At 36.0% G+C, this 26,505-nt stretch overlaps 1 protein-coding gene, 1 long non-coding RNA gene and 1 other non-coding gene across 4 annotated transcripts in view; 2 read left to right on the top strand and 1 right to left on the bottom strand.

The window, feature by feature from the left end:
* LOC138164582 (uncharacterized) overlaps positions 1–3,419 on the top strand; it is a 33,008-nt gene extending 29,589 nt beyond the window's left edge. The window contains exon 5 of the long non-coding RNA XR_011169131.1: positions 1,201–3,419. This is a non-coding gene — a long non-coding RNA (uncharacterized lncRNA). The remainder of the gene's footprint in view (positions 1–1,200) is intronic.
* Positions 1–26,505, bottom strand: part of CDKAL1 (CDK5 regulatory subunit associated protein 1 like 1) — a 704,048-nt gene that overhangs the window by 121,597 nt on the left and 555,946 nt on the right. For both annotated transcript variants that reach the window (XM_069092496.1, XM_069092497.1), the window contains exon 13: positions 7,623–7,685. In XM_069092496.1, coding sequence (XP_068948597.1) covers positions 7,623–7,685 — 63 coding nt within the window. The remainder of the gene's footprint in view (positions 1–7,622; positions 7,686–26,505) is intronic.
* On the top strand, positions 2,725–2,828 carry LOC138164585 (U6 spliceosomal RNA). The gene has a single exon (XR_011169132.1). It is a non-coding gene; the product is annotated as a U6 spliceosomal RNA (small nuclear RNA).

Raw genomic sequence — 26,505 nt, 5'->3', positions numbered from 1 at the left:
GATTGTCTAATATGACAGAAAAGGAAAATGATAAATGTTGGAGGGGACGTGGGAAAATTGGAACACTAATGCACTGTTGGTGGAGTTGTAACTGAGTTAACTGTTAGGAAAGACATTTGGAACTATGCCCAAAGGGCTATAAAACTGTACATACCCTTTGACCTAGCAATAGAGATTATAAAAGAAGGAAAAGAGTATGTACAAAAAATAGTTGCAGCAGCTCCTTCTGTGGTGGCAAAGAGGAAAGTGAGGGGCTGCCCATCAACTGGAGAATGACTGAACAAGTTGCACTGTAAGATTGTGACAGAATACTATTGTGCTATAAGAAATTATGAGCAGGATGCTCTCAGAAAAACATGAAAAGAATTACAGGAATGGATGCAAAGTGAAATGAGCAGAACCAGGAGAACATTGTACATAGTAAAAGCAATACTGTATGATGATCAACTGAGAATGACTTAGCTCAGCAACATGATGATCCAAGAAAATTCTGAAGGACTTATAATGAAAAATACTATCCATCTTCAGAGAAAGAACTGATGGAGTCCTTTTTTTTTTTGGAGGGCAATTGGGGGTAAGTAACTTGCCCAAGGTCACATGGCTAGTTTTTGTGTTAAGTGTTTGAGGCCAGATTTGAACTCAGGTCCTCCTGACTCCAGGGCCAGTTCACCACACCACCTCACCACCCTCGAAATGATGGAGTCTTAAGGCAAATCAGAGCACACTTTAAAAAAAACTTTATTGTTTCTGGGTTTTTTTTGGTTTATATTTTCTTTCACAACATGACTAATATAGAAATATGTTTTGCACACGTATAACCTACAACAAATTGCTTGCTTTCTCAATGGGGGTAGGGAGGAGGGATGGAGGAAATTTGGAACTCAAAATTTTTTTAAAAGTCAAAAAATTTTTACATGTAATGGGAAAAAAATTAAATATTTTTAAAAATAAAATAAAACCAAACCTTCACTAAAAGAAACAGTAAAGCTTTCTTTCCAGCAAAAAAGGTTTTTTTTTTGAAAATAGCCATAAATTTAAAACATTTTAAATAAATACATATTATTTAGCTATATAAGCAGTGTTGCAGACAGGTAAAAAGAAACACAAGTATAAAATTTTTTATCCTTCTAAAATTTCTCTATTGTCTTGGTTGTATTTTTTAATGTCTTCCCTCCTAACTATGTTCTTACTTTATTACAGCACTCTATATAAGAATATGGGGCAGCTGGGTGCTATAATGGAGAGAGTGCTGGGCCTGCAGTCAGGACCACGAATATTCATGAATTCAAATCTGGTTCAGACACTTCGTAGCTGTGTGACACTGGACAAGTCACGTAACTCAGCTTACTCGTCTAAAATTATAGAACCAAACATAAACAATCTTTCTGGCTGTGAGCGATGGAACATTCATCAAGCACTTAACACATCCCAAGGTCTGTGCTATTTAATCTACTCATCTGGGTTATTCACAGCACCACCCCCTTCCACTGTAACTTCGGCAACGAAAGGCTGTCTGTTGTCACTGCTTGAAGACCAAAATAAATCCTTTGGAGTCGTTCATAATAATTCCTTCTTTCCTCCCCAATGCTATAAAGCCAAAAGTCAGAGATGATTTTTAAGAAAAAAGAATGTAGGGGCAGCCAAGTAGCACAGCAAGTAAAAGCATTGGCCCCAGTGTCTGGATGACCTGAGGATCAGATCCGGGCTCAGACACTTAGCGCCCACCCAGAAACACCTGGCCGTGTACCCTTGAGCAAGTTACTTAACCCCAATTACTTAGGGGCGGCCAGGTGGCTCAGCGAGTAAGACCACTGCTCCCAGTGTCTGGATGACCTGGGGATCAGATCTGGGCTCAGACACTTAGCACCCACCCAGAAACACCTGGCCGTGTACCCTTGAGCAAGTTACTTAACCCCAATTACTTAGGGGCGGCCAAGTGGCTCAGCGAGTAAGACCACTGCTCCCAGTGTCTGGATGACCTGGGGATCGAATCCAGGCTCAGATACTTAGCACCACACCCACATAACTGGCTGTGTAACCTTGAGCAAGTTACTTAAACCAAATTGCTTTAAAAAAAAAAAGAATGTAAAGAATTAATCATATGATGATTATTTTCAACAGTAGGAAACAAGAATGCTAGTGGCTCTTACACACAGTCTGGGAAAGATTGAAGGAACTGCCTCTCATCTCCGCTGTTTCTAGAAGCTAGGCCTAGCAGTACTGAACAGAAGTGATCCTGGGCTGTGGCTTGGGCAACATTATCCCACAACTCGGATTAAAACCTGATTATAATAATAAGCTGCTAAAAATAAAATAAAACAAAATTAAAATGAGTAAGTAAAGGAAAAAGAACTGACCATAGATAGCTACTTTGGTTAAAAAAAAAAAAAGGAGATTCGGGTTCATATTCAGAAGAAGACAGTGAGATAAAAAAAAGTCCTCCTATGAGTAACATCAAGTGGTCACAAGCCCAAAAGGAAGAACTTAAAAAGTAATTCAAAAATCAAATAAGAGAGGTTGAGGAAAAATTAAGACAAAACTTAAAAGCAATCCAAGACAATTATAAAAAGAATTGGAAAAAGAGGTCCAAAATCTTGAGAAAAAAACCCCTTGAAGACTAGAAATAGGCAAGAAGAATCAAATGATGTTATAAGGCACTGAGAAAAAAAAAAGCTAGAAAAAATAGAAGAGAATCTGAAACATCTCATTAGAAAAACAACTGATGTGCTCACTTCGGCAGCACATATACTAAAATTGGAATGCTACAGAGATTAGCATAGCCCCTGCACAAGGATAACACGCAAATTTGTGAAGCGTTCCATAATTTTCCAAAAAGAAAAAAAACACACAACTGATTTGGAGAACAGATTGAGGAGAAACAATACAAGAATTGTTAGACTACCTGAAAGTTATGATCCAAAAAAGAATATGGATATAATACTGCAAGAAATTATTAAGGAAAACTGTCCCAAAGTTCTAGAACAATAGGGTTCACCACTTGAAAGAGATCCTGGGGGAAAAGGAATGTCATAGACAAGTTTTAAAACTTATAGGTTAAAGAGAAAATATTGCAAGAAACAAGGAAGAAAAAAACCCAAACAATTTAAATACTGTGGAAATACAGTCAGGATTTCATAAGACCCAGCAGCTTCTACTCTAAAAGACCATAGGTCTTGGAACATTTACTTTGAGGAACAAAAGAGCTGGGAGTGGATCCAAGAATAACTTACTCAGCAAAGTTGAGTATAATCCACAATGAAAAAAAAAATGAACATCTGATAAACTGACTTTCAGGTATTTGTACCAAAAAGACCAGAAATCAATGGAAAATACAATATAAGAGATTCAGAAGAAATATAAGGAATAAAGACTAAATTATAAGGCACTCATTAAGGTCAAACTGTTTATATTACACACACACACACACACACACACAAATGTTATCAGTGTTCTTAAAACTGTCATCTTTACTCAGGTAGTCTGAAAAAAAGTTTTGAACTGAGTTGTGTATGATGGGGAGATTCTAAAAAATAAAATAGGGTAGGAAAGGGCAAAAGGGAACAATTATAAAAATTATATAGATCTAGGTGCTGAATAAAAATGCGGTGTGAAAGGAAAAAACCTAATACAGAGGAAGCAGGTGGGGATGGAGGGCTGGTAGTGTTGGAACTTTACTCTCAATCTGGGTTGACGAGAAACTAACATGTACATCTGGAAGGCTGCAGGCCCTTCTAAACATAAAGAAAGGTGAGAAAACTGGGGGATGGGATGAGGTAGGGACTTTTAGAGAAGTGTGTAGATTGGGATTTGGGAGGGTGGGGGGAGAGGGAAGGGAGAACTCTTGGAGTAACGGGTGGGATAGGGAGTGGGAGGGCAGAGGGAGAAGATAAAGTAACAGGGATAAGGTAAAAAAAGAGAAGCTGAGAAAGAAAATAGCAAAAATAAGAGGGAGGGAAATTCACAAATAGTAATTATAACTTTGAATGTAAATGGGATATTTATAATAGCTCTCTTTGTGGTAGCAAAGAACTAGAAATTGCAGGGATCCCCATCAATTGGGAAATACCTAAACAAGTTTTGGTGTATGGTTATGATGGAATACTACTGTGCTATAAGAAATGATGAATTCAATGATCTTAGAAAGGCCTGGAAAGATTTGCATGAAGTGAAGAACAAAGTGAGCAGAATCAGAACACCGTATATAGTAACAACAATACTGTTTTAAGAACAACTTTGAGTGACTAAGTAATTTTAACTATAAATATATAAATTAAGAATAAAGGACATATGAAGAAACTATCTGCATCCAGAGAAAGAACTGACAAATAGAAGGATATATAGAATAATTTTATATATGTATACCTATTGTTGTCTAATGGTAGCCATCTCTAGGACAGGGGAAGGGAAGAAAAAAAGAAATTTATAGGATAATTTTTATTATATATTTAAAAAGAAGAACAAATTGTACATAAAAGATTTCCAGTTTCATGTGTAACCATCTTTTTAAAAATTATGATGTTACAGAAATGCTTGTTTTATTCCACAAATTAAAAATAAAATAATTTTTAAAAATCAATCTGGATATGTTTTTTTTGCCCCTCAGAGAAAATAATTACATATGCAATTTAGCCACTAGGGTTTTAGGAGATTTTTGAAGCAGCATTTCTTAGGAGAAAACAAAAGTGTCCATCCCTGTCCCAAATACTGGTGTAACAATAAGATGATAGAACTCATCTGGCCTCATTCAGTCATCAACTATGTCTGATGCTATGACGTTCCTTTGTCTGGCAGCCATGTACACCTGGAAAGTGCTATAACCCTGGGAGAGAAAGAAGAGTGAAAGGGCCTCTGAGCACAACCAAACTGTGCTAACTAAACCTTTATAATTATACATGTTTTAGTAGTCTTCAGCAGCCTAGGCTACTGTTAAAAGGACAGCCATAATAGGGGATGAAAACACCATGGAATTGGAATTCATGCTAGCTTCAAGAAGTAAATGCATTTCTGAGTTTGGTTAACAATAAAGCAACTTAACTCCCAAGTGGTCCTTTCATTATTATAAACTTATGTTGGGTAGAAAGCAATGAAAGGAATGTCCTAGGTGGAGAAGAATACTTTTTCTACCTATAATCAGAGCTTGTTTCATTCTTGATATATAGACACAGTAGTATAACAATAATTACCACATTCTCTTTTAAGCAAATGAGAAAACATGATATAAAATGTTTAAATTCATATTTAAAATATTTTGTAAAATAGAAGTAAACTAAAACTACTTGACATCTAGAAAATTAAATTTGAACTCAACTAATTTATATGGGACAACACAAACAAATGAACAAAAAAGGCAAACACCTATTTGTTTTAGTCATGTAAAAATACCAGGAAAAGACAGCACAGGACTTGAGCACTGTTCTTTGAAGAATTGCAAATGGGAAAACAGAGTGTTACAACTTACATGGTCAGACTTGCCTGACTGGGAGTTTCAAGACATGAGGGGAGACAGCTACAGGGGCAAGAGAACTGCCTATGATTAAACTTTTCTTTCAATTCACCACACACATATCAAAGAATTCCAAGAGACAGTTACTACATCTCAGGAGCTTCAAAAATCACTCATCAAGCAATCCAGCTACTTATAATAATTTATTAAAGGTCCTAAAACAAAGATCAAAAGGAAATATACCCAGCATTTATTTTTCAATCCCTCAGTGCCTGATGACTAATTTGTAAAGGAGTGCAGAAATCTTCACAAGTGAAGCCAAAATCATTGGAGGACACTTTGATATAACACCACAAAGGATATGAACAGGAAGGCGGCAGGAGCTGCAAATGGCTAAGTTCCATTAAGTGTACTAATAAAAGAATAATGGAATTTCCTTTAACTATGAATAAAATTGCTAGGAATAGGAAGAATGTAGACAAATGGCACAAAATCTTTCAGTTTGTCACATTTGCTCCTTATATTTTAACTTTATCAAATACTGCATTAAGTGAGTCCATCTGTAAAATGCAGTGTTTTCCACCAGAAATCCCGGCAATCTCATTTATTTTTCTTCTTTTCATGCTTTTCAGTCTAGACCCTACTGTTTGTATTGCTAGACACTAGGAATATCTTACAATGGGAAGGGCAGAATACTTTGAAGTGACTGATTTGGTTTGAAAATGTAATTTGAAACGATACATTGAAAAATATGAATCCATACCTCCATAGTTATACAGAGGATAACATTCCTTTGGATAAATGATCACAATTCAAGTCAACTGGGTAACTATGGAAACACTAGAAGCTATCTAAACACTCATTTTTTTTTACAAACCACTATATTCCCTGAATCAGACATTTGTGTTCTTGACTGAATCCTGAGAGAAGAGCAGAGTACTTTTGAAAGGCAGAAATTTCCAACATATCTTGTCCCATATAAATCGAAAGGGAGTTCATACACACATTAGCATATCAAGCATACAACATTTTTCTTTTGCTTCTGAAAATTAAATTAACTGATCCTGTGGAACAATATAATCTGTCATGAAAGTTTTTTTTTTAAACAAATAATACACAAATCCTTCAAGACACAGAAGTTCTTAGAGTTGAAAGAAATCACATGCTGCTTCTAGTCTAACCTCTCATTTTACAAATGAAGAAATTGTGTAATGGGTGAAATAACTTACCCAAGGTCACACAATTAATTGGTGTCAGAAAAGGAATTAGCACTCACATCTCTTGACTTTCAATCTAATTCTTTTTCTTTTATAATACTTGTCCAGTAAAGGCATGGTACTAAAACTATCTAAGGCAATTATCACTAATGGTGATAAATATTTAGGTAAAATTATTAGAAAAGTACATTTCTTTTAACATTTTCTATGTTGTTTCACTAAGGCATTTAAAAAAAATAAACTCAGTTTCCATCTTAAACACTTGAGAACGAGTAGTTAATTATCAATGATTAATATTTCATTACCATTCCTGGAAGCCAAGATCACCCTTTAGAACACTTTGAGATTTCAATAATAACCTGCTTAGATTTCAGGTGAAAGTAACAAATGGATCACAGTTGAGTTTTAGACGTAGAGATCTGGATTTAGAGACAAATAACTTGAGTTTGAATTCTTGCTTTCCTACTTCCTTTATCTGCCCCTTTGTCAAGTCTCAAGGGGTCTCAGTTTCCTCCTCAGTAAAATGAGGGGATCAGACTAGTAGACCTTTAGGGTCACTAGCAGTTCTAAATCTTATGCTGTAATTTGCAATCATACTATTAAGAGCTTAAAGGCTATTCAATTTTAAACTTGGAAATGATATTTAATAATCATAATATTAGAATACCTTCTATCTCTTCAAGATTTTACAAAGTAGTTTCACATACATTATTTTCTTGACGCCACACTGTGAGGCAAAGTTATTATTTCCCTTTTACAGATGAGGAAACTGAGTTTCAGAGAATTAAAAGACATACCCAAGTTCATAAATCTAGTAAGTGGCAGAGGAAGTCCTCAACTTCCCCCAAAGGTCTTCTGAGCCCAAGCCTAATGACTCCATTGTGACTGGTGCATCTTACCCTTTATAGTATTATGCTGTAGTTGCAGAAAGGTTTACAGTACCAAGAAGATTTTTTTCTTACCTTATGATCGTATGGATTATATGAATGAAACAATTGAGAAAGGTCTTTGGTTCGTTGCTTTTTCTGTAAAATGAAAAAAAAAACCCCATACATTTCAGTCAGCAGATGGCAAAAATAGCAAAATAGTAACTAGATTATAAAAATGCATTTCATTTAGAGGATGTGTTCATGTGACATTTGAGTATAATTACTATAGAAATCCTGGCATGACATCATCTGGGGGCTTTAGCCCCAGTCTGGAGAATCACTCTGGGACACCGTATACAGTCTGAAATAGCCAACACTAGATGACGTTCTGGTTTGATGGCCAAGGTCAGGTTATCACTCCAAGTTTTGCTATTAGAATATGGTCAGTATACAATTAAGGTTCTTTGATGATAAATCTCTGTTACCAACAATAATATACTTAGGGAAAAAAGACGGAATATAGAAACAAAATTTTAAATAAAAAGCACCATGTATATATATTTGTTTTCTAAGATATCATTTCCGTGATTACTACTCTAAATTAAATACTGGAACATGGAATACTCCCACCTTAAAACGATAGCTCATTCAAAAGTCACATTAGAGTTCACAACTCAGTCCTCTGGCCCAGCTGTTTCCCTTTGTTAATGCAGGTGCTTATCTGAACTTGCCAACTGCCCCAGAGCCTGTTGGCCTCAGAGGCTTGTAGACTACCTACCTACCTACCTACCTACCTAGCTACTGTAACGGAAATGGTAATCTGAAGATCTTCCCTGACCCTTGGCCCCTTGATAGGCTTAACTGAATCTGAGAACTTTCCCTGATTTGAAAATATATTCTTCCCCCTAATAGGCTGAATGTGGTTACATGGAGGCTGTGATGGGAGGTTTGTTTTTCAGGAACGCCCACACTTTACTTTGTGATTGGGCAGTGGGTCAAGAGGGTTGTGACATTCTCTGACCCAGAAGAAGGCTATATATATATACCCTGATGTGAGGTTTTACTTTGGGGCCCACTTTGGGAAGAGCTGTGTTGGGGCTCACTTTGGGAAGAGCTGTGTGGTTTGGCCTGATAAGACTCTGGGCAGTCGTTGAAAACCCAGATGTTGGTCCTTCCCTCTATGGTAATTAACTAGATATGGATGCAATTGTCAGACAGCTAGAAGCCCTGTGTGCTGGTCTATTTCTGTATTTTTTTTTTTTGTCTGCTTATAACTTCTGTTTGTATTCTCTGAAGTTCTAGGTGCTGACTTTTTCCCCTGAACTAGGTAAATGACATGTTTGATTAAAGTAAGATTGTTAACCCATTTTGAATTGCTTTCTTTTAGAAAAGCAGATCTAAGAACCTGTGCTAGCAGACATCCTGGGTATGCTAGGGTGCTTGCTGCTACACCTACACGTATGTATGTAGGTATGTATGTATGTATCTTCCAGGTTCACATAACTATGCAACTTCAATGAACTGAATTAACTCTGAAGTTCATTTCTGATCATAATTTCACACAGTTCTCTTTCCTCTTTGCCTCTTAATCTTTCTTTAACCTCATCACAAGCTTTGGTTTCCTCTATTCCTCCTTGCTTTCACATTCCATCACCCTTATTCTGTTTCCTGCCTTCACAAGCTTTCCTCTACCATCCAATGTCCTCTGCCCTTGAGTCTCTTGCCCTCACCTCCTATAGCTGCTTGTGTCTTGGCCAAATTTCAAGCCTAGGTTTCTCCCTACATCTATCTTTTTTACTTAAGGAAGTCACATAACTGCACACACTGGGTCCACTCTAAATTTATGTTCTCTAATATCAAATGGAGCTGCATGGTTGGGCAGCAATCCTTCTATTTATTACTGATTGGCTTATCATTCCCTGCAGTGACTATTCCACACCTTATATTTTCTCCAGGCTCCTTTATCATTACTTTGAACTCCCCATTCCCACCCGAGGCTCACAAAGGACGACACTTAAAAAACTGAAAAGCATTTACCCTGCGCTCTTCTTTCCTTTCCACAATTTAAAGTCCTTTTATGTCACCCCCCATGTTTTCTACCTTTGTTTTAAGTAAAAAGAAGCCTCTCTTCTAGCTAATGTTAAACACTCTGCTTATATTCTTGATCCCATCCGCTTCCATTTCTTTCAGGAGCTTGCTCCTTTGTTCATTCACTTCTTCATCTTCAATCTCACTTTGTCTGTTGGTGTCAACAACACCTACAAACATGCCCAAGAATCACCAAACCTTAAAAGATATTCATTTAACTCTGTGATTCCTTCAGTAATTGGTCATTGCCCTTCTCATTTCCTACTTCCTTTTTTTTTAGGAGATTCCCTATAACCTGGCTTCTGAATCAACACTATGAATTTTCTCTGCCCAGGTAACCAGTGATCAGTTAACTGCTAAATCCAAAAGTCTTTTCTCAGACATCATTCAGCTAAGTATCTATCACCACCTCCTCATGGATATGTTCTATTTCCTTGGTCTCTATGCCACTTCTCTTTCTTGACTCTCCACTGCCCTGGATGACAATTTTTCAGTTACCTTTGTAAAATCACCCATTTAACATCCCTCCCCCCCAAAAACACGAGAGAAACTCAAAGTTCCATTTCAAGACCTCTTCATTTCTTTCTTGATAGCCTCTCTCGGTGATATATAAATATCATAAGGTTCTGCAGACTTAATAATAATTGCTATATACATAACCCCCAAATTAACATATGCAGTCCTAATTTCTCTTTTAAACATTACTCCTGACTCATCAACTATCTGTGGAACATCTTCATCCATACTCCTTGTAGCCATTTCAAACTCAACATGTTTAAAACAGAACTCATAATAAAACTTCTTCCTCTAAAACTACCCTTTTCCCACATTTTCCAATTTCTTTTGAGGAAACTGCAACATTCATAGTTATCACAATCTTGTAGTCATCCTTAACTTGCCTTTCCCTCATCCCCAGATGCCAAGTGATTCTGTTTTCATATTTATTCCTTTCTCTGCTTTTACATGGCTACTATTCATCTTGCTGAAAACAAAAATGCAGTCTAGAGAGGTTAAGTGATTCACATATGGTTAAACAAAGAGAAAGTTTCAGAGAAAAATCCAAATTCATGACATTCCTGACTCTAAGACCAGTAGTCTTACATGATACAACATTCAGTATTTGAAGTTCCTTCAACTTAGAGTGTTGCTGAATTTTACAAATATGGATGAATTTTATACATGTCATTTATTAGCCAAGGTATAGAATATTACCTTATATTCCCAGAAGAATGCAGTCCTACTGATTTAATCTTAAGTATTTCTATTGATAGACTCTATCCATTCTAACCATTATATATTAATACCTGTGAATTAAGGAAATAACACAAGCAATATGCAAATACTACTCTCATTACCTTAGTCACATGATTGAGTTAACAAGCATTTAAATGACAAAGATCTAGGTAGAGAAAGAGAACGATCAATTTCACAAAAATTTGATATAGAAATACATCAAAATTAAATGCATTTGAAATTCTGTAAGTATATTCAAGAAAATTTTATATTTCATATAGAATTATGATAAATCTTAGCCACATATTTTTATTTGCTGTTCTCTTTCACATACCCCCCAGAATATTAAGACATGAAGATTAATTTAGACTGTTACATGGTGAGGCTTGATGACAGAAATGAAAACAGCAATTCTCATGAATCTGCTATGTTTACTTCCTTGTTATAGATAATATTTTTATCATCTGTGTGACTCTTCTGGAAATACTCAAGACACTTCAATATTTCAAATACAAAACAACAGAAACTCTCAATATCTTTGCAGATGGTGTTACAAGTTTCTCTGACAAAAGATATATTCACATGGTGGTCAACTTTAAGAAGGTTTTTCACAATCAGCTAAGCTAGTCCTTATATAAGTCATTGTATACATGTTGCTGAGCCAACAGTTGATGCTTGCCAGCTTGTTGGGATTTGCTAGGGCTTGTAAATTAATTTAATTCAACATACATTTATTAAATGCTTACTACATGCTAGGCATTGTTTTGGTCCTGGGGATACTAAAATGAAAATGAAAAGCAAAAGCTGTCCCTGCCCTCAAATAGTTCACCCTTTATGGAGGGAGAGAGGAATGCAGCATTTAAACTGATACAATTAGAGCAGAGAAAGAGAGAACTGACAACCAGTATGATCAGGAAAAGTGGCATATGAGCTGGATCTTGAAAGAAGCTAGAGAGGCTTAATTGCTTTTATTCTGAAATTAAATTTCAGAAAACGAAAGAAAAGAGCAAAACAAAATAAGAAGATTATATATGAATTTGCATTTCATATTGCTTATTTTAAATTTATATATGTATACATAATAATTCTGCTTATATTCAAAATTATCTGTCTGTAAAGGAAGTTAAAGATTCTATGAGGTAGAGGTGACAAAGAAATGGATTTCAAGTACAGAGCCTCTGCTAAGGTAAACTTAAGAGAAACCAGCTTCATCTCTATATTACAATGAGGCAGTACAATATGACTTTAGGGATGTGCTGATCAATATTATTATACAGTTAAGCATTCAAGGAGCCTAAGATAAAATTCATTAATGGAATCTTTTACAATAGTAGAATACCATTTTCACATATTTCTGGTTTTTAAGAAATGCCAGTTTTATAGACACTCAATCAATAAGCTGTTATTAAAAACAAAACCAAATAATACAGACCAAAAAAAAAAAACCTAGAACCTATTAGGCACTATACTAGGTGTGAAAAATTCTAAGACAACAAAGAAAAAGTCCCTGCCATGAAGGTGCTTATATTTTATTAGAAGAGACAATATGTGTACATATAAATAAATATATATACAAATTCAGTACAAAGTAATTTTGGGGGGTAGAAAGAGCAGCTGAAAGATCAGGAAAATCTTCATGTAGAAAGCAGTGCTTGAGTTGGCCTTTGAAGGAAGGTAAAGATTCTAAAGGAATGAAGAGAGGACTTCTCATTAAGCATTCTCTTGGTTGTATAGAGGAGTTGGGGGTGGGAGACACAAAGAAATGAAAAAGCATAAGAGAACTGGATAGAGGAAAATATATAAGTAACGATCATAATTGGGAACATAAATGGCATGAACTCACCCATAAAATAGAAGAGGAGACTAGATTGCATTAGAAAGTAGAATCCAACATTCTGTTGTTTACAAGAAAATTACCTGAAGCATAGATTCACATAGAGTTAAAATAAGGAGTTGGAGGAAAATCTATTAAGCACCATGTGAACTTAAGAAAAAGTAAAAGCATATCTGGTTAAAAGGGGAATACACATTTTGCTTAAACATCATAGACAATGAATTAATATCAATATTTAACATACATATGCTACATGACATACTATCAAAATACTTAAAGGAAAAAAATTTAAACAAATTGTAGGAAGAAAGAGAAAGTAAAGTTTTAATAGTGAGAGACTCCAGTGTATCTCTTTCAGATGTAGATAATAAATTTTCAAAACAACCAGAAAGAGTACATTCTAGGCATGGAGGACAGCCTGTGCAAATGAGGCTATTTATAGCAGACAGCAACTGGGTCAGTTTGGTTGCACCAAAGAGTTTGTGAAAGGAGTAAAGGTATAATAAACTTGGAAAGGAAGGCTGAAAGATCACATATCAACAGAGAAGTTTGTATTTTATCCTAGAGGCAAAAATGAGACTTACTGGTAAAGAAAGTACAAATTACATTAATGAGTCTTTGCAATTTTTCATACAGTTTTAGTGCTCTCTTATTCTCTAAAAAGGGGAAAGTAATTTTTAAAAATCTCCTTTCATTATTCAAATAGGAACTCCTTTTTCTTTACAAAAAAATTTAGGCTAATCCATGTATCTTACTGATACTTAGGACCCTCCACCGATCATGTGGGACCTGGAGTTGGTTTAGGTCTGGTTTTAATCTTCAGCTTGCTTGTATCCTATCTCTCCTTCCTCTCTGAAGACGGATATTTCAGTTTGGAGGCAAACTTCAGACTCATTCCCCAAATAATATAATCCTATGTTCTGATACTTGGTCTTTGACCCTATAGCTTTGTCTAACTCTCTTGTTCTTCCCTGGTACTGCCATGTTTATCAGACTTGTCATTTATGACAATCTAAATCCATCAATTCTCTGATCCTACTCAAAGACCAAAGGATTTGATCTTTAAAATAACTGGAACACATTTTCTTGGTTAATAAAACTGTTTAACTCTATAAGGATGGCAGCCTTGGAATGAGTTTCAAAGAAATCACTTGCCCACAAAAGTTTTCATTAGCTAATAATTTTGCCCAACTTTTTTCTGCATGCACCACTTTGGGGCATCAACTTTTTTGGCTTATACTTCAATCAGAAAGATCATGATGAACACTAATGCTTCTTTTGGTGTAAGTACTGAGAAATATTACAAGAAAAATCCCCAACATTTCCCAAAAGAAAGAACACTGGAGACTAGAGAGAGTACAGACTGTCCTGGGTCAATCAATATTCTTTAGGACAAAAGGCTCAGGAATCTACATTCTTTATATCCTGCAATAAATATCTGGGCCAGATCTTGATATGCCTAGAAGAATCAGGAATCTAGAAATGCTATTCTCTCTGGGGCAAGAGAAAAAAAAAAGTTCTGGAAATATATCTAAGTTTTGATTTAACATATCTGATATAGCCATCTGTAGCCAAATTTTGATTATCCATATGCATCAAAAGAACTGCTTACATATTGATACAACTGAAAATCATAGATATACTGCAAATCTAGATCACAGCACATAGTGGTGATATTTTCTGAAGTCTAGTAGTTCTAGCCCCCCCATGCTGAGTGAAAGTAATCTTATACAGTGGCAGTCCCATAATTACAAACCATATAGTACCTAGTAACAGAATATCATCTGGACTATATGCATATAATAACAACAACAAAAACACTCTGTCACTAAATCTTCATGTATTAGGAATGAAGGAAAAAGAAACTAGTAGCTTTGCACTGTAAATTTCAGTTATAGTCCGAGAGCTAGAATTGCGAATGGTTTTACTGACAACGTAGGAGAACTAGTAACTCCTGATAAGTAGAGTAGGCTTCTAAGGTTTGCAGAGACTTCTTAATGTGGGACTCTCATTTTTTATAAATCTGTTCATAGCTGCTGATCAAAACCATAGACTGTTGAGAGGGGACTCAGTCTGAACACTCATGATAAGTAGATGTGCATCAGTTTCATACACATAGGTAAGATTAAAAACAATGTATAAAACTTGTTGAGCCCTGCTATTAGCAGTTTTAACTGAAAGTAAAAGAAGAGCCAAAAAATGGAATAATTAGGTATTTTACTATTGCATCATAATGCAACTATAAATTACCTCCCACTTTTTTAGCCTGTTAAAACAAACATCTCAGTCATACAATCACCTGTTAATTCTCTGTTTGAAATGTAAACATGTTAAACAACTTATATGATGAACTTGCCTTGTTCCTACAATGGCCAAAATACAGACTGTAGAGCAAACATCTTTTATAGAGTGGTACCCTCAAGCCACCTTCTTCTATAATATAAAGGTTCAGTGTATGGAGATAAGATGATCTTTGAAAAAAAGTACATGTTGAGTCTTGCTGTCTCTGTAGGTTACATTTCTGTATTTAAAAAAGGAGGGGGCAACAAATTATGCAAGACAGAAGCAAGCTTTGGATTTCTGAGGCCTTAGAGAATCTTCATATTCTCATCTCATTAGCATTCTTACAAGTGGCTTTGTATTCTGCCAATTGAGGGGCAAGAAAGAGTGGTAAAGAAGGTTTCTTATATTTAAATATTTTATCTCTCCTAGGAACAAAACTACATAATAAAACCAAAGGTCCCACTCATAATAAATCCTTATGGTCTTAAGAATATGCATTGTAAAGTAAAAATGGATTTTTGCAATGCTTCTAAAGTTTCTTTTTCCAAAACTTCATTTCACTCATATAGATTAACCAAAAAATGGCTATAGTCCAATTATGGTTTTTCCCAATAAAAAATAGATTTTATTTAAATTTTTTTTCCTGAGGCAGTATTTGAATATAGAAAACATTTATTAAGTGCCTATGAATACAAGGCACTATGGTAGGTACTGAGGGAGCAATCACATTTAATTATCTTCAAGGAGCCTAAAATTTGGTAGGAGGATAAGAGAGCAACACTGGTAAATTCCTTGGGAGCAGAGATTAAAAACAGATTTTTTTTTTTAAATGGGAAGTGTATTCTTTGAGAAGTTCAACTACTTTTAAGTGTATAAATTTATTTAAATTTATTAAATTTATTTCTTTGTCTGTGGATAATGACATTAATTTTCTTCTAGGGCAGTGGTTCCCATTTAGTGAGTTTGTAACAATGGTCCAGAAGGTTCCCACAAAAATTCTTTAATGGCACTTTAAAAGTTAAAAATTGCCTAGCTGTGTTACAAATACATCTTTTCTCTGTGACAACAAGCATTTAAATATTTGATACATTATAGGTTTGTTTCTGCAACAAACTGAAACTGTCCTGATCATGCACATGACGATTTTAGTGTATATGTCATGGTTATATAAAATTCTGAATGCTTTTCACTAAGCAATTTCTCAATCTGTCATCAAATTGTTTCTAAACCACCATAAGGCTTTGACATTTGAGACAAAACTGATTCCCAAGGATGGTCAGACACATGTGCATATCCTCATTTGCACTCTGCATACTGTACCAGAGTAGCTCCTTTATTCCCCTCTATTACCCTGTAATTGTCCTCATTAGCTCTGTAATCATATGATCAAGGTGGTATGAACATTTGCACTCTTGCAATGTGAATGTCAGGTCATTTGAAAATCATCATCATATTACACGCGCATTACAAACTATCTTGACTTTATCACAGACCATCACAAATGTTCTGCAAAAACAAAACCTATTTTCTCTCATTGCAGTATTAAGGCTGTTTTTCAATTTAAACTTATCTTCCATTTATGTTACTATTTTTCTGTCTGGTGTATTTCCAAATGAACTGGTTAGCAACATTGGCAAGTCATTTAATAATTTCTGGAACAATGTAGTTGGTGTCAGTGGTAGGAGAGAAGAAAGTCATGTTTGAAAGGATTTTCCCACCTATACTGGCTAGTTTCCATATAAATATGTGAAAAATGCAACAATATATGCAGTTGAACTTTTAAGTACATTCATCACGTAATATAGTACTTGTCAGCATGCAGAAGTCATTTTTGCCAACTGGTTAAGGGGATAAAAATTTAAAAAAATAATTTCCATCTCTTATGAAAGAGAACTTGTAAAATTTTCCTACCACATATTTTTGTGACCAAGCATTTTCACTTTAACCATGTTTAATGCCAAAATACTGAGATAAATTTGATGTAGAACCAATTTATGACCATTTGGTACCAAGCTAAATATTGTTAACTTTTGTAAAAGTTTAAAACTTCAATACTGAAATTAATATCATTTCTATATTATGTTAAAATAAAGATGCTATTTATAGTTGATCAAATTTATAACAAAGAAATTTAATATGAAATCTTGCAATAATAGTAAGCACCTATAGTCTTGGTGGATTATTTCTTTTATTTCTTACAGAATATCCCACATAATACTTGTAATGATTTTAAAATTTTATATTTAGGGGTGGTTAGGTGGTACAGTGAAGAGAGCACTGGCCCTGGAGTCAGGAGGACCTGGGTTTGGATCCAGTCTCTGACACTTAACACAAAAACCAGCCATGTGACCTTGGGCAAGTCACTTAACCCCAATTGCCCTCCAAAAAGCAAAAAAAAAATTATATTTAGAGATTGTACAATTATGAGTAGAATAAAACTTTATACTTGACTATTATATAAATTTTGATTTGGAGCTTTTGGGGGCAAAGTTATCATTATACTTATATTGTAAGCATTTAATGAATAAATCTAAAGAAATATTATGAGTGGTCTACTAAATTACCTTAAATATCTCAAAACATATATTTTTGTTGTTGTTGAAATGGGTCTGCAGAACAAAAACCATTGAGGATCAACTCTTCTAGGGGCCTCAGTGTAGATTTCTTAATGTTAGGAGGAAAGTTAACTTTCTGCTCAGTGAATCTGCCTAGAAAAGCAACAATGTCTACATATATGACAACACAATTGGCTGTGACCCCATCTCTAGAGCTGATATCTTAATATTTATGATAGCAGATGAATAGGGAAAATTAACATTGAAACTGAAGAAAATTATTGGTGGCTAATAGCCAACTGTCTAGTTTGGTTTTCTTTCTTCTTCTCTGACCACTTTCTGGTGTGCCCTCTGAAGCCTAGGAAGCAATGAAATCAGCAAAGAGTAGAAAGTAAAGAGAGAGAAAGAAAGAAAGTATAACTGACACCCCAGGCAATCAGATTGATGGCTACCAGTCAGGTAAGACCAGCACAGGGGAGACGGGCTATAAGAAGGCCAAGGAATGGTAAGTTACTGAATGTCAGAGACAAGTCAAGAATCTATAAGTTCAATAGCAATGTCCTAGCCAAAGGGTCAGTGTAATAACAGTAAAGGAAAATAGTTGGCCTGTAAGCTGAGAAGACCTCGATTCAAGTCCTGTCTACTTACAAACTTTGTGACCCTGACAAGTCATCTGACTTTTCAGTGTCTCAGGTCATTCTCTCAGTGGTAAAGAGGTGCTGATCTGCACAGAAAGGACGTAACTAATTTACATACTGCAACTTGTCTACACCAGTGAAATCACAGGCCTGGAATAAAACAATCCAAAACAAATGAAGAGTCTAAGAAGTCACAACTAAGAGAAAGGAGAAAGCATCAGGGAGCAGTGGTTAAGCATGAGCCAAAAGTCAAGAGTCCAGAAAATGACAACAAGAACCAGGGAGTCAACAGAGAGTAGTAAGGATGAAAACAGGAGGTTAAAGGTTCAAACCCCAATTTAAAGGCACCAATTGAAGATGTGGCCTGATTTGTAGTTGGGCTGTTTTCTTTGGGGTTTCCTTTTATAATCTGTTAGAGCAGGAACTCGTGTCAGTTTCTAGGAGGTACTAGATTCACAGCTGAATGGGAAGTTCACCAAAGGGACTGAGGCTGGAGTTAGGTTTGGACATTTTGGCTATTACTGTTGACTATTATCCAAACCTAGGATGAAAGGTCTTTTATTTTACAGGCACAGAAACAGACTTCAAAAAGGGAGCTGAATTCCTCAGCTATATTTTGTTTTCAGCACTGTTGCCCATATTAGGGAACAGTTCAAGTAAATCACTGTCACTCTAAACAGAACACTACTCTTCCTTTTACAGTTGCACTGCATAATCTTTTATGAGTAAAATTTACTCATTTATATTTTAAAGGCAAGGAGAAAGGAGGGAATATAGAAACAGTCACTTTGAAGGAGTCTGAATTTGAAAAGAATGATGTGGTACAATGCTAGGAGGTAAGAGCAAGAACTAAAGTAAAGGTCTGATATCAAAGATATGTAGGCAATTAATACCAATAAATAAGGATAAGAACATTAACCAATAAACAATGAAAGGATTTTAGGTCTGTTCTTAATATGAGAAAAGCAAGCTAAAAGCAACTATATTAAAATACTTCAAGCCACTTATAATAATAGTAATTAGAATGAAAACAACTTTGAGGTTCCACCTCATGCCCATCATGTTGTCAAAGTTGACAAAAAAGGAAAATTATAAGTGGTGATGGGGCTGTGGGAGGGAGGACAGGCACACTGGTGCATTGTTGGTGGAGCTATAAAGTGGTGAAACAATTTGGGAAGCTAATCATGCTCCTGGCAAACACTAAACTACATATCCTTTAACCCAGTGACACTAGGCAAATTGCCCAAAGAGGCCAAAGACAGACAGCCAGGAATCTTAAGTATGAAAATATTTATGTGGGAGCAGCTAGGTGGCACAATGAATAGAGCACCGGCCCTGGAGTCAGGAGGACCTGAGTTCAAATCCACCCTCAGATACAACCACAAAATCACTTAACCCCAATTGCCCTCAAAAAAAAAAAACTCTTATGTGAAGGAAAGAATGGGTCACAATCATCATGGGTGGATGGAGCATCTACACTGAAGAGATCATATATCCATTGACTAAGAAACAAATTGATATAAAATTCAAGAGAGTAGAACTCTAACTGTACACATAAAAATAAGCTAATTTAGTCAACCTGCTACATTGGTTTTCAAGTCTGGCATTCAGGAATGACACGACTAAAGGCATATTGCTGATTTTTAAATGAAAGATGTACACATTATATATATAAGATACACTTTCAAACGTATGGACCTACCACAGTGATCTGTACACAACAGATGCTCAATAAATGTTTGCTGATCTGAATTGAGTGAAGCAGGCACAATTTCATTACCTTTCTGATTCTCTTATGTATAGGGGAATGGGAGACAGTAAAGGGCAGGGGCAATGATTTACTTGGACTAACCTCTAATATGGTCAACAATGTTGGGGACAAAATTCAACTGAAGAATTTAGTATTCAGTTAGTGACATCTGAAGTACAAGTCCCACAGGATCATAGATTTAGAACTGGAAGAGAACTTCAAGAGTTTAATTACCCACCATTTTACAGATGAGGAAACTGAGGTTCAGAAATGTAAAGTGAATAGGGCTTACAGCTAGTAAATTACAGAATGAGAATTCAAACCCAGCTTCTCTCTCCAATCTAGATATTCTCTAACTCTTTTCAAAGGGAGTATTTGTTTCCAAGAAAAGGTCATTTTCTAGAATCACAGGCATGATCTAATTCTAAGCCAGGAAGAGGACAGAGCTGCAAGACTTAGTTTTGTAATTATACTTACTACTGAAATCAACAGCAGCTAGTTAAAGCTGGTACAAAAGCCAAATTCCTGCAATGTCAAATATAGGGCTAAGATACAGTATTCTACACTGTAAGGTTATTACACCCTCTTTATTCCTTAATTTGTGTTCCACTGGGAAAAATCACTTTACATGAGAACAAACCATTTGGCTTTACTATCTCTCTCTAACATCTACAGCAATCAGGTAAATAAGGAAGCTAGGTAACGGGCAAGATTTTCTGTTAGAGCCTCTTACACATTACATGTCACCTAAATGAATCTATCAAATGAAGTAAGCAAACTGCCAATTCAATACAGAAGGTTTTGGTTTTAGTCATGGAAAGTCAGTGAAGAATATGCAAAAAGCAGATGGAATTATTAAAGGAAGACAATTTTGGAAACAAACCACAGTCTTCCTATTTTTAATTTTTATTTCCCATTAAAAATTTTTCAATCAATTGCAACCAACCTATGCATACATGTCCAGTATCCCTGCTATCTTTTGAACTCTGCAACCATAGTGAAAACTTAAAGATTAAAGAAATGAGAGCATCCCATTTGAATAGTAGGAAGACATATGAAAAATCCCAAATCAACAGCTAAATGCCAGAGAATAACCCTGAGAATCAACAAAATAACCCTGCGAAAATGACACAGTAACATTTAAAAATCAAGTCAGTTAACTGACCTGCTCTTCAGGTACTAAATGTTAGCCATAGCTGTCAAAACTAATGGCACAAGAATGAATATTAAGCCCTATGGAGTTTTTCTGTTCACCTTGTAGCCAATGGGTTTTGTCAAAGGGAAAAGGTTTAATAGAAATCCCAATGAATATTCTTCAAAGGGAAAAGGTTTAACAGAAATCTCAATGAATATTCTTTCGGAACAGTTAATTTCTCAAAAATAAATATGCAGAGATCAATTGATGAATACATATAAAATCCACGTATTACAAACTTCTGAATGATTATTTCTTAAACTCCTAATTAGCCTTTCTACCATAACAAATGACAATCTTTACTCTGCTGGGTGAATAGCTGAAGTTTGTTTTTGTTTTTGTGGGTTTTTTTGGCTAAGACTGTAAAGCACAATGAAATTTTAAAAGGATTGGCTTCATACCCTGAGCTGAAGCATCTGAATAAAAATTCAGGTTGTCCCTTTATCATAATCCCTAAAATTGGCATAATAGGGCTCCCTAAATAGAGTCTACTTTTAATACAAAAAACTTTTTGCCTTCACAACACCAAGTGTTTCTTTCTATTGGAATCTTACTGGTCTAGGTGTATTTGAAAAGTAGGGGTGAGCTGATTTCTATAGCTTGTTGGTAATTTATGTCACAAGGATAATGCTTGACATTTATAAATTACCTTCATCAGGAAAAACTTTTCAAAAAATAAAATGTAGGAAAATTACACAAGAAACAGGCATAGCTGTGTGAGAGCACAATATTCTGAATTTGGGGAGAATAAATGTAAATTGGAGTTTATAATATTACTGTCCTAGGAATCCATGTATTTCTGCCCTAGGAGCCATTATTAAAATGCCCAATGTTCTACCCTCTCTAAAACATCACAGAAACAATGACTCAATGGATTTTTGATTTTGTTTCAGTTGAGGACTAGAAGAATGGCAACTGGTTCTCTGTAAGTCCCACTAGAGTTTAAAGCTCATGTAGGAATCCAGAGCCTTATTCAAGTATGACAAAAGAAAAAAAATATGAAAAAAAGAATGGAAAAAATGAAATTTCTGTGACCCACAGATCTGTACAGATCTAAAATTTGATCAAAAACAATGCATCTCCTTCATGACCTTGGGTAACTCCTATGGCCATCCAATTTGAAGAGAAGCTAGGGAATTGTTCTGTGCCTGATACTGCTGAGTTTCTAGACAAGTATGCAAATAGTCTCATGATTTTGTGGCTCTGACCTAGAAGGACAAAAATGACAATGTAGGTTTCACAACTCTCCTACTTTCAACACCTAATTCAGAACATATTACCCCCCCCCCCAAATTATTTCTATCAACCATGTAGCCATCACTGATATCTCTGTTCTTATCATAGTAATAGTAAAGTGACCTAAAATTAATTTCAGGGGTGGCTAAACTATTCTTTAAGTAGTATGTAAAAAATACACTTACTTTTGGGGTGTGTTTTGTGTGTGTGTGTGTGTGCATAAAAACACAAACTTTAGTGTTTATTTTCAGCCTTTATGATAACAGATCCTTTATCAATTGGAAGGCAACTTAATATAAAATCCAATTTTCATTCTAAGTTTGTTCTTCTAACATCAGTCAAGTCTTCCTCATGGTCCACTTGCAAGCTCAACACAGTAATGGCCAGTGGTTGAAAAGACTTGAAACTGGTTGCTAGCCAGACAAAAAAGGTTTGAAAGGAGAGGCCAAAGAGTCCATCTTTCACTATCTGCCTGTACCATTCCTCTCTAGGTGTTCTTTCAATGCTCCTCTGCTGCTACAAGGATGCTGGTTTAGACTGTACACACTCTATCACCCTACCTGATCAATAGGTCCTATGGCAGGCACTAAACAAGAGTCTAGTTTTCATTAAAGTGAAGGTAATCCGTGTTCTCTGAAATTAATTCATGGTGATCATTGCTGCTATTCTGTTGTTTCAGTTGTGTCTGACTCTGTGACCCCACATGGGGTTGCTGTTGTTGTTTTGGTAAAGATAATGGAGTGGTTTGCCATTTCCTTCCCCAGTTCTTTTCACAAATAAGGAAATCGAGGCAGAGTTAAATGACTTGCCCAGGGTCACACAGTTAGTAAGTGTCTGGAGCCACAATTGAACTCAGAAAGATAATTCTTTCTGATTCGAAGCCCAGTGCTCTATCTGCCACAGTCTTCCTGCCCTATAAAGAAATAAATATAAGGTAATAAAAGAGGATATTAGCAGTGGTACTTGAGCAAGAACTTTAAGGAAAAAGAGGGATACTCTGAGACAGAGAGGAGGAGGGGGTTTATTCTAGGCACAGGGGGATAGCAAGTGCAACAAGGGATGGAATGATGTGTGGCTGTATTGTAGTGTGCAGGATGGGAAATAACATACAGTGAGGCTGGAAAGACAGGCTGGGGACAAGGTGCAGGGACTTGAAAGGGGAATTTATATTGCCTCTTATAGGCAATAGTCACTGGAATTTCTTAAGTAGGTGATTAACACAATCTTATTTATGTTTAAGGAAAATCACTTTCCTTTCCACTTTTCTGGTGTGTGAAAAAACTTTAGGCAGGGAAGACAGTTAAGAGTCCATTACAATAATCTAGGTGAGAGGTGATAATATCCTGAACTAAGGAATGAGTGTATGAGTAGAAAGAAAGAAATAGATTGGAGAGATGTTATGGAGGTGATTTGCCAACTGATTAGATATGTGCAATGAGTTAAAGTGAGGAGTGGAGAATGACACTTAGATTATGAACCTGATAAATTGGAAGGCTGGCAGCACTCTTAACAAAAATAAGGAAATTTGGAAGATAGGTGATTTTTTTTTTGATGGAGGTGTGGAAAAAAAACAACCAAATTTTGTTTCAGACATGTTGAGTTTGAGATGTCTCTAGGATATCCAGTACAAAATGTCCAATAGGCAAATGATGATGTGTGACTGAAGCTCAAAGGAGAGACTGGGTCTGGACAATAATTAAACCCATGGGAGCAGACAAGGACACTGAGGAGTGCAGAGAGGGAAAAGGGCTGAGGGCAGAGCCTTGGGGAACATCCCCAATTAGAGGATGTAATATGAATGATGAGGCAGCAGAGGAGATGGGGAAGTGGTCAGACAAGTAGGAGAGGACCCTGGGAATAGGAGTATCTTAAAGCTCAGTTAAGAGAGACTACTTGAAAGAAGAGAATGTGCAATAGCATCAGATACTGCAAAGAGGTCAAAGAGGACACATTCTGTTTGATACCATCAGTTTGGAAATTAAGAGATCACTGGTAACTTCGGAATTTAAACTGAGGGTTATGGTCAGAAATAAGGTTGCAAAAGTTTGAGCTGTGAGAAGAGAGGATGTGGAAGTAATAAGTGCAGTCAACTTTTTCTATCAGTTTGACAAAAAGAAGAGAAATAAAGGATAACAGTTTGAGAACATTAGAGGGTTTAGCGAAGGATTTTTAATAATGGGGAAGGGTTGGGCCTGTCTGAAGGCAGTAGGGAAGGAACTATTAAATAGGGAAAGGTCAAAGTTTTGTGAGAGGGTTACTGAGGTTGTAATCTGCTGAATAAAGGATGAAGGGATCAATCACACACATATAGGGATTGGCCATGTCAGATATTGAGATAAAGGGAGAAAGAGTAAAGAATGGTGTCAAGAAGTTGAGATGATAAAAATGGGAAAAGTTGTATTCAAATGACTCAATTTTCTTAATAATATAAGAGGCAAGGCTTTCAGCTGAGAGGGGAAAGGCAAATTATGGGAAGGTTGAGGAGAGATGAACAGTTTATGAGGGGAGTGAGATAGGGAATCATTTAGGGAGGAATTTTTTTTTTAAAGGCTGCCTTAATTTGGATAATATAAATTATAATGTTGTCAATCTGCATGGCTGTGTGACATTCTCTTGCTCCTGTAGGAGTAGAAGAGGCAGACTGCTGGGAGTAATTTAAAGTTAAACTTTGAGAAGGGATGAGCAGCAACAGGACAAGCATAGTTTCTTGATTTCTTGGTTGCCAAGGCTACTCTTCGATTTTTTTTAGTGGGAAGGCTGGAATGGGTGGTAGTTGGTAGTACAGCTAGTTCCTTCTAGTAGAGGGTGTTGTTTGGGTTCTGAGTCAACATTTCCATTGAAGGAGGAAAGAATGGAAGTGTGAAGATCTCTATACTAATCCAACCCATCAAACTTTTATTAAATACCTACTAAATATGCAAGATGCTGGGAGTGGGGTAGAGTGTAGGGAGGCATTAGGACATAACAAAAGGCTGTCCTTTCTGTCAAAGGGTTTACAAGCTCATATCTGGAAGCATTTATAACAGTCAAAGCAGGTGGTATGGTTTATACTATGGTTTATAACATAACATACATTCACAGAAACAAAGGAAGATGTATTAGTATTTGAACCCTGAAGGACGTAGCAATAAGTAGTGACCATCGTGAAAGTTAAGATAGGTAATCCCCAGGTTTCTGACTAGGCTATGGTGCCAAGCTTGTTTGAAATAAATTCTTCGGAACCCACATTGTATTTCCCAAGAGAAACTGTTCTGAATGGTGACTGCATTCCTATCCCAGTCTAATCCTGGAAAATCTACTTATACTCTAGTGTTTCTAGTACAATAGAAAGAATATTGGACTGATAGAAGACCTGGATCTCAGAACCCTTAGGGATATCCACATTTAGAAGGTGTGTTCTGTATGAGTATTCAGCAAAAGAGACAGAGAAGGAGCAATCAGATAGGTAGGAGAACCAGGAGAGAGTGGTATCTTACAAACTTAGAGAGAAAAGAGTATCAAGGAAAGAGTGATTAACAGTCAAACATTGCAGATAAGTCAAGAATGAGTATTAAGAAAAGGTCACTGGACTTAGCAACTAAGAGATCACTGTTAACTACGGATAGAGCAGTTTCAGTGGAATGACAAAGTCGGAAGCCAGACTGTAAGGGGTTAAGAAGAAAGTGAGGGGAGAGAAATTGGGGGCACATCTTGGAGATAGCCTTTCAAGGACCTTTGCTATAAAGGGCAGAAGAGATGGAGAATGATAGCATTCTGTCATTCTCACCCTCTTAATTCTAAGTCTTGGGTAAGGATTAGGTAATACCTCCCATTCAATTTCTTTGCTTTGGGTCCTGGATTGCTGAGCATTGCTGAAAAATTCATAATATTACATTTATTCTGAACATGATTTATCCCTGTGTTTAATCTTAACTTGGTCATCAGCAATGCTTTAATGAAGTGTGCATATGCTCTCTAACATTCCTCTAGGCAATATTATAACCTTTTTTTTCCCCTCAAGAGTTGACCTCCTCCTTACTTTACTGTGAAAGTTGACAACCTTGACGTCATCTCCAGCTTCTCACTATCTCTTACCATGTAGCCACTTATCCAGGGAGGTGCCAAACTTTGCTGGTTCTCCATGGAATTCTATGAATAGCTGCCAAAGTGATTTTCATAAATCTC

This window comes from Petaurus breviceps, unplaced genomic scaffold (genome assembly GCF_028583685.1).
Source record: "Petaurus breviceps papuanus isolate PSGF00001 unplaced genomic scaffold, PetGlider_PUasm1.0 190, whole genome shotgun sequence".
NCBI lineage: Eukaryota > Metazoa > Chordata > Mammalia > Diprotodontia > Petauridae > Petaurus > Petaurus breviceps.
This window is presented reverse-complemented; position numbering and strand designations above follow the sequence as displayed.